Source organism: Trachurus japonicus, chromosome 16 (assembly GCF_045865225.1).
Source record: "Trachurus japonicus isolate A0001 chromosome 16, Traja_1.0".
Classification (NCBI taxonomy): Eukaryota; Metazoa; Chordata; class Actinopteri; order Carangiformes; family Carangidae; genus Trachurus; species Trachurus japonicus.
In genome coordinates, this window is record NC_140922.1 from 22,469,590 (window position 1) to 22,484,677 (window position 15,088).

Below are 15,088 nucleotides of genomic sequence, written 5' to 3' on the forward strand. Positions count from 1 at the left end.
TTCTTATCATAAATCTCCCCTCACTCACACACAAAAGGACTCATATTCCCGCCACAACGGGGCTCGAGTTATGAGAAAGTACCGCAAGAGAGACAATCCCATAATGAGTTTTTCTTTTTGCACCGCTGATGTGTACACAAACCCTACACTTGACACTGGCTGTAACACACAGGAGGGAGGGAACACCTTTGCGCGACATGACCACCACACATTCCCACTTCATCTGGCAGCTGGCTTGATGATGAGATCTTTTTTTAAACATGTTGTTTGGTTTTGTTGAGCCAAGTAGGACTTGTAATGTGAAGCACTCAGTGACTCTGACAACATCCACTAAGAAGTGTTATTGCATTGCAGGTGCAGAATTAATCAAGAACTGACTTTTATAAACAGCACCTGCTCACATAGGGGCCGTTCAGTTCTGTCTGCACCAACAATATTTAACAGCATGACTGGTTTGAGTTAGTCCAACAAATATCCGCCAAAATTCACAGGTAAGTTCAATATTAATAGTTCAATATTAATAAAGACAATTCTAGCCAACATTGCCTTGATTTTGCTCATTTTCAATCCATTTGCCCTTTAAGCTGAATGTTGTTCTTGTGTAACAGTAGTGATGTTGGTTATATTATTTGGTTTAAATCAGAGCTATAATGGTAAATTCATCTTTACTCACTACATCTTGGTTTTTCTTAACCTCAGGTGTATATAAACTATAAAAAATGTTATTGGTTATCGATATTGGTTATGAGAAGCAGGAAGTTATCTGTTATCAGTATCGGGGGAAAAAGAATTAGGCTATCTGAATGCCTAGTTAAAGATATTTCATAAAATGTCACTGTGGATGTCTCAAAAAAAAAAAAATCTAAATTTTTGATACTATTCATGGTGTGTTGTATTTTTTTTCACCATAACCACTGATTGCATGCATGTTTTGTAATTATCTTAATCATCACTGTCAGTGGCAGAGTGTAACATTATCACATTAGATTTAAAATGCCTTGAGAAGAATAAGATTCACAGGAAACAGTGCAGTATATGGTGTGTGAACCGTGATGCTACCTACTGATACCAGCCTCACTGTTTATCATTCGGCCTCCCAGTCAAATCGGCTGCATTAAGTTGTCGTTGATGAAAAAAAAAATGAATGAAAACTAGTTCCTTCTGCTGCTAATTGACTTCAAAAACCATTCAAATGATGTGACATGTGCTGACTGACGTGAACTGGGAAGTGGTCACGGGAGATTGTGTTTTAATGTTTTCATGGCAGCAGCTGAACAAAAAGGGGCAGCCACAGGGAGATAACTAACTTTACTCTGACCTTCTGTTGTGTGGAGCCGTGCTCAGCATGAAGCCAGACTGCTGCTGCAATTACTTTAGACTGAATACTTTTTTTTATTGAAACACAAGTAGGACTGGGCGATACGGCAAAAAAAACTTTATTAAGATTTATTTTTCCATATCGATCCTCGATATTTCAATTCTACATGTAGTTTTTTGCTGATGCTGCCAGTTCAAGGAGCATCCTGAAGAAAGCAGAGAATGTGTTGAGTTTTGGGAGGATGATATGAGTTCACTTTAATATTTAGCTTTTTTCTCTGACTGTTTTATTGATCTGACTCTGTAACTATGAGCAGAGTTCACGTCAACGTAGGTGATCTGCAGGTTATCGTTTCACTTCAACGCTTTGACGCAATGCTCCGTGTGTGTCCCTGCGCTGACACACACCATCCACAGGAGCCTTGCACACGTACCACGCCGTACATGAGCAAACATATGAGACGTGTTACTGCAAAATAAACGTCCAGGCAGCTCCGTGTTTTCACAGTCAGACTTTTCTCCTCCACTTTCTGACCGTCGTATAACCAGGTCGCTCTGACTCCACACTGCCAGGCTTCTTTTCATGACGACTCGAGACAGAAAGACGAACTGACCGCTCCACACGCTACCATTCAGTTGCCATCGGCTCCACTTCCACTCATTTCCTCCCTCTTTTACAACTTTCACTTTATCCTTCCTCCCTTTAGCTGCAGCTCAAACTCTACAGTACATGCTCACAGGGTCTGGCAGAGTGACAGGCTGCTGTTGCGCTTTTTACTGCCATGTGATATTGAGGAAATTACCGAAATCGATCAATAAATTCATCGTGATCCCGTATCGAGATGGTTTTATCGCCCAGCCCTAAACACAAGACAGTTTGGATGTGCTGAAAACTCTTCTGTCGCCAAACACCTTGCTCAGAGAAAATCTGAGCTCTTATTACACCACACTTCCCGATAGCTCACATACCACCAGAGTTGCCAAGTCAACTAGGACTGATGTTGTAAGGATTACATCTGTAAAATACGCTGCGAGAGTAAAATGTAGGATCTATCATGAGGCAAGGATAGAGTAACCACTGGAGAGGTGGGAACACATGTTTCTCCACCGGGTAGTAAGTTATCACTCGTGTCTGTCTGTGTGTGTTACAGATGATCCGTGTCACATTGCATAGTGTGAACACCTTCCTGATGAGCCCAGACTTCAGGACCCGAGGCAAGTGGAAAAGCCTCGGGGGGAAGAAGGGACTGCTCTGCCACAGTGCTTTACTCATTCACATATTCACTGTGAAGAAAAAAAAACAAAGACAATGTCTGCCACTGGTAAAAAAGACATGTCAAAACTCATTTTGACATATTTCCTGTCTCTTTGTGCCCCTGAGCTTTCACATCAAAGTCCCAAAATGCGGCGCGCAATGTGCTCCTTAATTCACAGTACGTGAATAAGACCTGTGACTGTCGCGCATCACACATCAGAATGAATTAATACTTTTTCAAACGTACAGACGACTGTGTGATCTCGGTAGGTGTTTAATGGAACTCATCGCTGTGCAGCACTCCACTCCTGTGGCAACATCAACCATTGAAGCCTCTTCAAAAGCAAGGAAACAATCCAATTTTACTACACAGCATCGGTGATGCTGTCTGTGGGCAACCCTCCAGCTAAAACCTCTGACAGGCGGGTCATGACGCAACACAGCAGCAACTCCTGCATATCAATGCATTCAGGTGAAATGTGTTTCATACTTTTACTTCAAATGGACACCTTTCCTTCAACAGTTTGAATCCAAGTACGGTCGCACAATAAACAGCTCTCAACAGTTTTTAATTTAACTGCTGCGATTAAAATATTTGGTTCATAAGGCTGAGAAAATGAATAAAGAAAATCTCATTAAGGGGTCTAAATAATACACACCGAGGTGAAATATTTAGATTTGAAATTACGACCCGAGACTCCAGGGCAGCTTTAATGAGCAAGATAAAAGGAAGGCAGCAGCTGGCAAGTTGAAGTCCTGCTACTGCATTCAGGCACACCAGGCAAATGAGCTGCTTTGTGTCCAGTGCAGTTTAGGACAGGATGAGGGAGAATGAAAGTGCATGGCAATGAAGCAAGTTTGTCCTCTGCTGTTTATATGAGGGTACTACAGAACAAGATGTATGTACGTATGTACAATGTACATATATGTGACAATAGGCACTGCCACCAAATTGCAAAAAGCCTTAGCGTCTTGAGAGCATAACCACTGAATAGCAGAAGAAATATAGCCAAGCACGAGAAATATCAGAATGGACTTGCTTTTATATATCAGGTATGTTTATGAGGGCTGAATTGAAAAGAGCAAAACAAATCTTTTCAAATGGAAAACCTGACTGAAGTACACACTTTTTAAAGCACTCAATAGTATTTTGTATACTAGACATCAAGAGATTATTGAAAAGCTACTTTGTGCTCTAAGGTCAGTTATTTCTTAGTTAGTTTTTTGTTTTGATTATTTAAAATCACAACCTGGTTGAAAGACCTAAATTTTATTTTGTTTTCAAGAAGGTAACTTACACACAATGTACACACAATGTGGAGCCTGCTGAGGATTCAAGTCTTTTACTTTTACGTGTTTGTCGCTAATGAAAGTTTTGTTGTGAAAAGTGAAGAAAAAAAACACGCTTTAATGTGGTTAACTACAGCAACTGTGAGGTGAAGGCAGCTTCATCATCCTAAATGTTGAACAGCGACCTGACCTGACCACAACCAGGGTTAGGGTCCTACATTTATAATGAAACGTTCCCGTATGGCTTAGTGAAAGCTAACACCAGCTAACTTGGAAAACACGTTTAATTGGCAAGTAAGACAGTTTGGGGAAGTGTAAGAAACACTTAAACGTGTCTGTATAATCGGGAAAGTACCGGTTAAAGATTAAAACAGGTTAAAAACTACTGGGCACACCGGCTCTCTTTCTCTGTCCGCCATGATGATGCTCACACTTTAGCTTAGCATCCAACATCAGGGAGCCGGTTTTCCTCACAGTTGCCATGGAGATCCAATAAATAGCAATAAAATAGCATAGTCGTGACACTTACCAGACCCTCAATCTGGATCTGTTTGACCGGAGAGTCCAATGTGCCGCCGGTGGAAACCATCGGGGCGGTAGGTGTTGAGACGGACTCTTTACGTGAAGCCATTACAAACCGATACACGCGGAAAGGAAGGACAGAGTTCGTCGACGGACACTTCCGGTAACGATACGTCCGTGTTCCTGTCCGTGTCGAAACAAGAGCTGCGGGGTGCGTAGGCCCGATTAAAATAAATAATAATAATAATAATGTAAAAAGAAAAAAGAAAAAAAGGTCGTTAGCTTAGCATATAATAAAACTAACGACTGAATCTTTAATATTTTTAATGAATGATGTGTGTGTGGCGTGCCAAGGAGTATTTATCTGTCTATATTGTGTTTTTGCCTTTCATTGTTATGTGGTGCTGGGACAAACTAATTTCCCTAAATAAATAAAGTTCATTCAATTCAATTCGTATAAGTCTGTCTTTTATATTACAGACACGCACAGCTAGATTGGCTGCAAATGTTGACATACATCTGAAAAAAAATAAAATCTGGGGTAGGCAGGATTTGTTTCAAAAACAAAATTGTGTTTCCCATTCAGCTATCAGTAAGGAAAGGTCTGTGTGTTTGGGGCGATCAGAGTGTTTCTATATTCTGCATGCCAGCTGCCCGTTTCTTTGGACAATCAAATATATTCAATCAATCAGGAACCCCCAGACCAGAATATATTTGATTGGTCAAAGATACAGGGTCGACTTGTTTTCAAAACAAACCCTGCCTACCCCAGCTTCATTCTCACTCAGCAGCTGTTTAATGAATGTGGGTCACCGTGATATGTTCAAAGATTTCTTTAATTAGTGGTAATTCTGTAAAATTTTGGTCATCATTCTTTTGTCCAGTAAAATATTTGAGATGCCTATTTTTAAACTGAGATTGAGGGATTGTTGTTGACAAAATGACACTATATATTGTTACCAAGTACTTAAACACTTTATTTCAAATCTTTACAGATGTATCACAACTAGTAGTAATCAGAAGACTAAAAAGGTGGGATACTGAACTTAACTGTAACAAGTACATTACCTAGTTACATAATGCAAAAAGGTGAATAAGCATAAACGTATAAAGGTACAAAACTGAACGAAAAAACCTTTGTTGATAAACTGCCTGAATTATACATCTGAGACATGATATTTAATACCAGGTACGATTTACCAATTTCTTTGACAGATTAACCTTTCTGTTTACCATCAAGAGAGAACAAGTGCAACAAGGAGAGGGTGGGAGAGGTTACACTTCTGAGCAATAAAACAGTACCTTTCCAAAACATGTTAAGATTCGAGACAGGGTTCCATGTGAAAATACAGGGCTCTTAATCTAAAATATTTCCGGTGTGAGAGGGGCAATGGTACAAAACTTATGGAATGAGCAGACAGTGGAAATTACCTTACAAAACATAATGAAGCAAAGCTTACAAATTGGTGTCTAAAAAAAGGTTGCTTTATAAATATAATTGTTAAACATTCTTCCTCACTCCGTTTGAACCAAATGAATACTGCATGATTCCGTCTGTAGTACAGTAAAATCCTTTTTTTTTTTTTAAAAAAAGCTTCCAACCCGTTCCCCACTACTCCCGCCCCTTCCCCAGAAACAAAGTAGGTTGACAGGAAAACACAAAATAAAAAGGCAAAAAACTTGAGTAATTAAAAAGGTATGTCTGTTGGAAGAAGCCGTTTTTCTGTTCTTCCAATGTCTAAATAAGGTGGAATCTTGGTCCAGCGGTGGCGATGATGTCGCTGTAGGGCTCAGTCTGGGTGACCTCGATGGCTTGCTGCTTCTTAAGAACCAGGAAACTGTAAAACTTGGCAGCTGCCTGCTTTCTGTTGTTGTTCCGGCACAGGTCGAGCAGGCTGACTGAATCTGCGCCAGTCTTAGCCATAACACGCTGTGGAGACAGACACGTACAACATCAGTCCAAGGCCTTTCTTTACATGAGGGGATCAATCAAATATAAACAAGCTGTATTTCAGATAATACAGATAAACAAAGGGAATATCAAATTGGGATTTTATTAATTCAATAGCAACATTTGAAGTCTGCTTGAACTCTGTTTAAGATGATGTTTTCGTACCTGGAGACCATGCAGCATCTGCTGGGTTCTCTTGTTCCATCTCTTCTCCTCCTGGTCCTGGTCTCCGCCCTGACCTTCCTCTTCCTGAGAGACAAAGAGTCATCAGTCATCACCAGCCCACGCTCATACAACACGTGTACAATTCAATAGACGCTTGTGTCTAATGTTACTCTTCAGCTTTGCCATTTATATTTTTACTAAAAAGTTATTGTGATTTTGCCATTGCACTTTGGGCAGTTTTGTGAAAGCTGTGTGAAATGGATCAGAACTATCACTTATAAAGTTCCAGAGTACCAGAAAAAGCTATTCATTTTCCTCCTCACCTCTTCCTCGTCGCTATCATCCTTCTTGTCCTTGCTCTTCTCACCGATGAGGTCAAGCTCCGGGACGAGCTGGGTGAGGGTGAGGGTCTCCTCTGGGGGCAGATCCACCTGAGGCATATCTAACCTCTGAGACAAGACTGAGCGGTCACCAACCTGCTGCGGCTCCAATGCAGCCATCTGAAAGAGGGAGAGCAGGGTGCAAGTCAGAACCAAGCAAGGGCGCATTGCAGTCAACTGAACCGATTTCACGGTTGAGCATTTTTTCAAGTTCACTTCTTCAGAAAATAAGGAACAAAAATCCTATTCTGGTTTGTTTTTATTTTTAGATAACAACAAGCTGTTATTCACTGCATAGCTACAGCTACAACAAAAAGAGCCTTTAAACTGCAATTGAATATCTACATTTTGTCACTTCCATACACTACGCAACCTAAATACATTGTTTGGACGTAGAAATTAAAACGTACAGGAAGGGCAGCCTCTTTGTCGAGGGTCTTGCGTTTGACACCGCGGGGGGTGGAGGGAGGAGGCATAACTGTCTCATCCAGGGTCGTCCTGCTGCCCTCCATTGTGGACGCTGCCAGCAGACTGGGCTCCTCCATGATCGTCTGGTCTGAAGAGAGCATAAAGAGATTTCATGAAGAAATGTGTCACTCAACAGTGAATAACAGTGATTCATTGTTCTTCTTCGTTATTCATTGTTATCTCATGCAAGACCTCTGCCACGAGTCTCTCTTTCTCTCATGCAACTGAGGACATGTCTGCATTGTGCATTATAATATCTCAGCATTACTTACCAATAACATCTCTGTGCTGACTCATGACCTCCTCTCTAGGCACCTCTGGGTTCTCCAGCTCTTTGAGGAACTCATCCAAGCTGTCGGCCTCTCCACCCTTTCTCCTCTTCCTCAGCTCATCTGGCACCAGAGGCGTCAGGCAGCGTGTGAACATCTGACAATGGAGATTTGACAGTTAATTTTGGAGAAAGATAAAGATAATAACAGGGCAATAAAATTAAGGAAACCAAAGGAATTAAGGGATGACTGATATTAGACAAAAAAGGGATGTCTCCTCTATTATGCATGACACGTTTTCCATTCAGTATTCAGGAGGGGTAATGTGTGGGTGGAAGAGGATACAGAAAAGATAGACAAACCCAATCGCTTCCTCCACCTCCTGTTCTTTCAGTGTTCTCATTTTAAATTCCACATCCTGAGCTGAATGTCAATGAAAGATACAAAATATATACTCTGCATTTCCATTAAACAGACTCCAAGTCGGAGCCTCATGCAGAGTTAAGACACTGAGGGTAACTTGCTCATTACCATTTACCCAGTAGCTCTACGGCCTGTAAGTGATTTCAGGTAGACAGCTGTATGTTCTTAAATATCTTGGGGTGGAAGTGCGTGCATATTAATCCACAAATACATGCAGCCTGACAAAGATTTGTTACCTTGAGCAGCCTGGAGTTCCACAGGGGTTGGGCAGGCAGAGAGAAGAGCTTCTCCACACCTCCCGTCTCCTTCCACATCATAAGCTTCTTAGTGGGAGGGGCGAGATCCAAGGTGGTGACAATGTCCGAGTAGTCAGACAGCTGTGCCCTGATGGTCTTGCTGTCCAGCTCCTTCACACTGTCCACAATCAGCTTCCTCTTACGCTTTGCCTTTGTCTCTTTCACTGCAAACAAGAAAAAGAAAGTAGCTGTTGACTATTTCATCATTTCTCATCATTACAATTTTACAGTTTAGCACAAGAGATTTTGCCCTTTGTTGCTTGAAACAGTATGTACAACTGCTGAATAGACCCACAGAGAAAAGATGACTACATTGGTGTAGCACAATCGACAGGTTGAAAAAATCTCTGTGGTCTTACAGTGGTATTTAGTCATCTTGGGCAATCCTAATTTTTAGCATTCAATATGCTTTTGTTGGCACAATTTCCTATGACTTTCTAATTTAGCGCACTTGAAGACAATTTAAAATGTACAGAGTTTCATTCAGGGAACAGGTCTTTCAAAAAAAAACTTCCTATAAGAAGTAATTAATAGAGAACTTTATGAAAAATACAAATAACATATTTAAACACAGCCTTTCATCTTTAAGGATGAGGAAGAGTCTTACCAGTGATGTCAATGGGCTCCAGGGCAAACGCCTCCTCCTCATTGTGGACCAGAGTTGTCTGTTCTGTCTGATCAGCCATTGCTGGCAGTGGCTCTGCCGGGCCGGAGTCTGGGCTGTCTGGACCCGCTAAACACACACACACACAATTGCATTTCCTTTTAAACAAGCAAGTAATGACACAACATGCACTCTTCTTCTTGTGGTACATGACTAAGTAGGTTTTACTGGCCACATGTCAAACCCTATGTAAATGCCCTTCACAGATTCACAATAAAACTACAGGGAGAAAAACGGGATTAACTGTAATTATCTTTGCTTTACTTACGTGACTGGAGGTTGTCAAAGTCATCCTCATCGTCTCCATGATCAGGAGGCATCATGACGCTTTCTGTGATAGCAGGAGGATCATCAAAGATACCGCCGCCATCTTCAGAGCTCAGCAGCTTATCAACTGCAAAAATAACAAAGAGGATTAACCCAACAATAGATCTTGTTACATTATCATGAGCCCAACTTTAACAGTAACCCGCCATTATCTTGCTCACCCAACATCCCCCCATCAGTCGTGCCCATGGAGCCATCCCCAAAGTCATCATACTCCATGTGGTTGGACTTGTCGGGGAGATTAGCTGGACCAGGCTCAGCCTCTAGCAAAAGGTTAGAGGCTGTGGCGCCGTGTATGATATCCTCCTCAAATGTGCTGGCGTCACGCATCATTTCTCGGTCGTCCATACCAAAGTCAGCTGAAGAGGACAACAGACTGTTATTTTAACATATGAACAAGGTGATTCTTATTTCCTTCTACATAACAGTGCTATTATTCTAAAAGCATTCAACATGTAACATCTAAAAATCAATGCGATGCAAAACTATTTTGTAGAATTATACAGAACTGTGTTTTAGGCAGGTTTGAAAAAATGTAAACTAAAAATGCTTTCAAAAATAGAAGCGTGAAAATGCAGTGAATGAACAGAAGATAAATCTAAATCAAATCAATATTTGATGTGACCATCCTTTATTCATATTTTTGAAAGCATTCTTACTTTTTTCCCCCCAAACCTGCCTTAAACTTCTCCACAATACTGTACATTCATGTTGAAAACTACAATCCTACCAAAGTCATTGTCCTGCAGAAGACTGAGGTTGCCGACATCCTCCCTCATGGTGATCTCTTCTACTCTGCTCTGGTTCAGAGTGAACTGTTGAGCCACATCTATGTCACTGTTTGAAATAACACACAAAATAGTTTAAGGACAAATAAAACAGTGTGGGGTGTCGGATCTTTTAACTGTTAAGTTAACACTTGAGCAGTTGCAAATGGAGATGAATGATTCAACTTACTCCAGGTCAGGGAGCGGCTGGTCAAAGTCATGGAACTCCTCAGGTAAGGTGATGGCATTGTAGGCTGCCTCTCTGTTTTCCTCAGGTAGATCCACCACACCTGAACATAAATACGAGCCATGACATTAGAACATTACATAATTCTGAAACTGTATCCCTCACAAACAACAACACATCAGTCCAACGTAAATGCAAAATGGAGAACAAATTCAAAAGAATGTTAGAATTTTTCTAGTTCATACAGTATATGCCAATTAGTTTAACTAGTAGTGGGAAAAAAAGATCACTGACTACTTCAGTCTTTTTGTTTTTCTCGGGTTATAACAGTTCCAACAAAGACAAATCCAAAAACTTGCGTTCTTAGTAGGTTGTGTAAACATTTGTCCTTACCTGGCCTAAAAGCCATTTTGATCTTGATAAAGGCTTCGTTACAGTCAGCAAGCAGGTACTTGGCTTTCCTGTGGTAGATTCTCACCACCCCAAGGAGCAGGTGGCCTGATGTACGCAGCGCCATCTTCACCTAAAAGAACAGAACAGATGGAAGGAACAGCCCACATTTTAGAGACAACTCATGTTTATACAGGACATTTTCCATTTCTCCTGTCTATTTATGCAAGTGATTGTTTTAAAGTAGCAAACAGTGTTAAATAGTCATTTTTCTTCTTATTTATCGGGAGGCAACAATAAAGGCGAAAAACTCTGAATCTAAGCATGGCTTGGACTTGCAATACGTGGCAAGCAGCTGGATCGCCAGAATGCAGAAAGTGAACTTTACCTTGGGTGAGATGATGCTCTCCACGCTGCTCTCCAAGTTGCATTCAAACACATGGGCCTTGGTCAGCTTCTTGTCCCAATGGGCCGCTAGCCAGATCTTGGCTAGCGGCCCACGTTTGCTGAGGACAAAGTGGGCGTAGAACATGGCCCTGGTTGTCCTGGCTCACACACTCACACTGCAGTAAGGTTTAGGCTACCTGGAAAACATGACAGATATATGGTTTATGTGTAAGGAGAGGCCCATTTTAATAAGGTCAGGATACCTAGGGCACACAAAGTGCCACACTGCAAGACAGCACCAGACCATCCCCTTAAAGTCTATAGTCAACAATACCTTTATGTTATCTTCAGCAAAACTAGCTCATTATCTCAGCCACTTCATAACATGGAGATTTGGGACGAATTGAACAAAAGTTGCAGAAAGTGCTTCACTGCTGCACAGAATCAAAGCTCTTAACTCCTCAACAGATGGTTGTTTATTTTTTTCCTTTTACGTTGTTGTGAAATTGAACAGATACAAGTCTCAATGGGCAAACTAAATTTAAAAAAGAGTGAGCAGTTTTAAATTTGTTTGTTGTTTCGTTGAACCAGATCATTAACAGAGGGGAAGCATCGCGGTAAAGAAAAGGCATGGTAACGCATGAGGGCTGGTTTTATTTCGTCATTTCGGGGTTTGAGGCAACGATTAGCCTGCGATGCATCCGACAAAAGTGAGGGCCATTGTCGACTTAGTAAACTTTTAACAAATATCTTACTCGAGGGTTTGCTAATCTCGTGCCGGGGGGGCTCGTCAGCTAACATATCGCTTACGTGACCCCCCCTCCAAAAAAAAAAAAAAAATCGATCAAGCTAAAAAAAAATTGGTCTTTGTTTAGCACAATTTAAGCCACTTTAACTGTTTCATAATTGTTTATAAACTACCAACGCAAAACACTATATTCAGAGAAAGAAAGATGTTAACGTTATCAAAACAAGCGCTGACTTCATTCAAGTTCCGCCTATTTCCCAGTGAGGGAGGCAAACATTGGAAATGCACATGTCTGCCTACGGTAACCGACACTTTTCCCCCTACTGTACTTCAATGAACAGCGCTTTCTTTTAACTACACAGACAACACGGCTCGTCTAAAAAATAAATATTTGTGTGTCCCCAGGCACAAACTTACAGGAGAGTGTATTTAGAGCGCCAAAGTAGGGTTGGTCATCGCCAGTAAATAGTCGGCGCCATCAAGTGGGTCAACTAAATTAGCCGCCGCCGCCGCCAGCTAACTACAAAAGGAGCAGTTACATCGTACGCTGGGCTTGTGAAGCCGAGATGTTTGTTCTTCTTAGCAAAGAAATTAAAGCGTTTCTCAATAACGACAGACTAAGCTTTGAAAGAAAGTAGAAACATGCCCCAACAAAACCTGCTTGCACTTTTTTCCCTCTAACCAAGCAGAGCTGTATCGTTAGCTGGTGGCTAACGGCTCTCTGTACAGTGAAGGCCGCGGCGAATAATAATCACAGACGTGCACGCTTATTTCGTCTCGTACATTACACAAAGCGATGCGCGGATATTTCCTCCTGCAGACACACTTACCGACAGGAGCCCCTTTGAGAGTGAAAATCCCACTGATTAAGTTATTTCTCCCAGCGAATTCTCCCCTGTTGTACTCATTAAAACAGCCAAGATGGCGCCAGTCGCCTTCCTCCCGCTCACCGCTGTCCTTTTAAAATCGGCAGGATGTTTACAGTCAAAAATGGCGGAGGAGGAGTCTGCTGGCTGGGGGCTGACTGACAGACAGCCCGCTGTGAGCGCCCGCTGCAGATAGGCGGCGCTGTGGCACAGTGCTTACCGGACACTAAATATGCATGTTTAATAGTTTGCATACAGAAGATTTATAATGATAACAACAACAACAACAACAATAATATCTAGGCAATTGAATCAAGTCAACTGGACTTTTTTGTAAAGACAAAAAACTAAGTCCAGTTGACTATAATTTGACCTGGACAAATGAGAATTTGCACAAACAATAACAGCCTATTATTGTTGTTGTTGTTACTACTACTACTACTACTACTACTACTCAGGTTACCGAATATCAACAAACTGTCTCAAGTGCATTGTCTGCTCCCATCCCTGACTTTCCCAGCTGCTCTTTAATCTCTTGAAGACAATAAACCCTTTGTAAAACTGGTTTTGACTCAGCCCTATTGTACTCTATATATCATCAATAGTCTCTCTAACCTAAAACAAATTGTGGTCTCCCGATTCACATTTTTCAAAGACAGTAACATGTTTTTGCAGGAAATATGCAGATGAAATTACTACTGAATTCCATTCAAGGATCTCAGTTGCAGGGCCTGTGGCTTACTGGGAGCCTTACATGGAGCAAGTTAACATTATAAAGTGTATATGTGCTTTGGAAGGCCTTGTAATGGCTAATTGAATGTTTAAAGGTTGAAGTTATAAAGTAGGATAATATTGGGTAGCAAAAATATTAACATGAGAAGGAAACAATCTGCAGCCTACAAAGCAAAATCAATCCTTTGAGCACAATCCTCAGTAAGCAGGGGACTGGGCATTTATGCAGACAACAAAACCAATTTCCAAACAGTATATTAGATACAGAGCTGAGGAGGAACATGCCCGACAGAGAGACTGACTCATCTACAATCAAATTGCAAAATTGGTATGCAGTAAAGCGGATTTATCTCATAGGCTGCAGCATCTGTTGCAGTAGAGCTGCTGCCAGTTGAGCATGTTTATGATTTACGAGGAGCAGGGCAGCATGTCACTGTACATGGATGGTTGGTTGATAACAGAGGGAGTGTGCACACATCATTACTCTAATGTTAGGTTACATTTTGTTTTTATTAAATACCTAGTATGAGTAGGCTATTGACTTGTATCATTTTAACTCATCCATGTGTTGCTGGAAGTCTGAGCTGCCTGATGGTGCATCACTATCACATGGTTAAAGAAAAAACATGTTCAGTTTTAAGAGAGGATGTTCCCAGTGAGCAGTTTCATTGTGAGATTAAAAATTCATTGATACAGGCCAATTGATTAAAAACAAAATTTGAGTCTGCAAACGGATGTAAAAGAGACAGTAATGAATTCTAAATTGTTTCTTGAAATTTAAAACTGGATGGAGATTTTCAACGTGTTGCATCATCAATTTATGTGAATATCGTCAAGCCATTTTTTGTATAGAGATATCTCATTCTTTGTGCAGCATGCACAGACATTGGTGTGTGATATAGCTATTCTAACAGAGCGCTTCACAGCATCCTCACGTCTGGATGGTGACACAGTTTGGGCTGCGTTCTGTTAAACAGGATAATTTTATCCAGATAGCTGATCACTTGACACATACATCCAAACAAAGAGAAAGCAGCCTCTTCTGTATCCACTTCAGAAGAGCTACTTTGTTGACGTACAAGGTGTGAGTCACAGCCTGAACATCTGATTATTTCTACATACCAAAAGAGAAGTATATTATTATCTGCACAGCTGTATGAAAAAAAAAACATCTTGTTCTCTGCATTCATGGATGCTTTTTTTACACAGACACACGCCCTAAGAGGAGACGTGGGCTAAAAGCAGAGACAGATTTTTATCTAGGCAAATACTGATTGGAATTAGATTCCTTTAATCCTGTGAAATTAATTATTTCTTGCTAATAGTGCCATAATGTGCCTAATCTAAATGTATTCAATTATTTCGCCACAGGGAGCCCCTTCTACTCTTCTCTAATGTTACTGTTTTATGCAGTTCACCAAATTCAGTTCCAAAGTACAGCAGCGGAACATGTGGCGACAATAATTTCTCATGTGGTGTGTTATAGTTTTAGTTGCAGTGTTCAAAATAAAGTTAACTCAAACAGGCAGGTGCCACCATGACGACATCATGTCCCAAGACGGCAAACTGGAATACTAATCTGTAGACCACAGTATGAGTTAGGAGACCAAATGCTCCTTCAGCTGCACATAATGTAGCTGGGAATAGATGAAAAATGAGAGAATGGGTCAATTATGTGACAAAA

At 41.0% G+C, this 15,088-nt stretch overlaps 2 protein-coding genes across 3 annotated transcripts in view; both read right to left on the minus strand.

Moving 5' to 3' along the window:
• LOC146972396 (eukaryotic translation initiation factor 3 subunit H) overlaps nucleotides 1–4,520 on the minus strand; it is a 60,750-nt gene extending 56,230 nt beyond the window's left edge. Inside the window, exon 1 of the mRNA XM_085802579.1 lies at nucleotides 4,392–4,520. Within this exon, the coding sequence (XP_085658705.1) occupies nucleotides 4,392–4,493 (102 nt within the window). The 5' untranslated portion in view covers nucleotides 4,494–4,520. The remainder of the gene's footprint in view (nucleotides 1–4,391) is intronic.
• An 820-nt stretch (nucleotides 4,521–5,340) lies between these two features.
• LOC146972397 (double-strand-break repair protein rad21 homolog A-like) lies at nucleotides 5,341–12,760 on the minus strand. 2 transcript variants are annotated; one of them, XM_085802580.1, is made up of 14 exons: nucleotides 12,637–12,760; nucleotides 11,060–11,255; nucleotides 10,675–10,804; nucleotides 10,285–10,384; nucleotides 10,058–10,164; nucleotides 9,489–9,686; nucleotides 9,269–9,394; nucleotides 8,944–9,069; nucleotides 8,277–8,500; nucleotides 7,621–7,774; nucleotides 7,291–7,436; nucleotides 6,824–7,000; nucleotides 6,501–6,584; nucleotides 5,341–6,314 (listed from the first exon to the last, which is right to left on the minus strand). In XM_085802580.1, the coding sequence occupies exons 2-14, from the start codon at nucleotides 11,201–11,203 to the stop codon at nucleotides 6,123–6,125; spliced, it is 1,908 nt and encodes a 635-aa protein (XP_085658706.1). In that variant the 5' UTR covers nucleotides 11,204–11,255; nucleotides 12,637–12,760; the 3' UTR covers nucleotides 5,341–6,122. The 2 variants fall into 2 exon arrangements, with proteins under 2 accessions (XP_085658706.1, XP_085658707.1); XM_085802581.1 differs by having other exon boundaries at nucleotides 11,060–11,239; nucleotides 12,627–12,760.
• Nucleotides 12,761–15,088: the final 2,328 nt, after the last annotated feature.

Coding starts and splice junctions, on each gene's coding strand:
- LOC146972397 (XM_085802580.1), bottom strand. CDS start 11,203: ATGTTCTACGCCCACTTTGTCCTCAGCAAACGTGGGCCGCTAGCCAAG. Junction 9,395..9,488: donor GACTGATGGGGGGATGTTGG/GTGAGCAAGATA, acceptor TTATTTTTGCAG/TTGATAAGCTGCTGAGCTCT. Junction 8,501..8,943: donor GGAGCCCATTGACATCACTG/GTAAGACTCTTC, acceptor TCTTGTTTGCAG/TGAAAGAGACAAAGGCAAAG.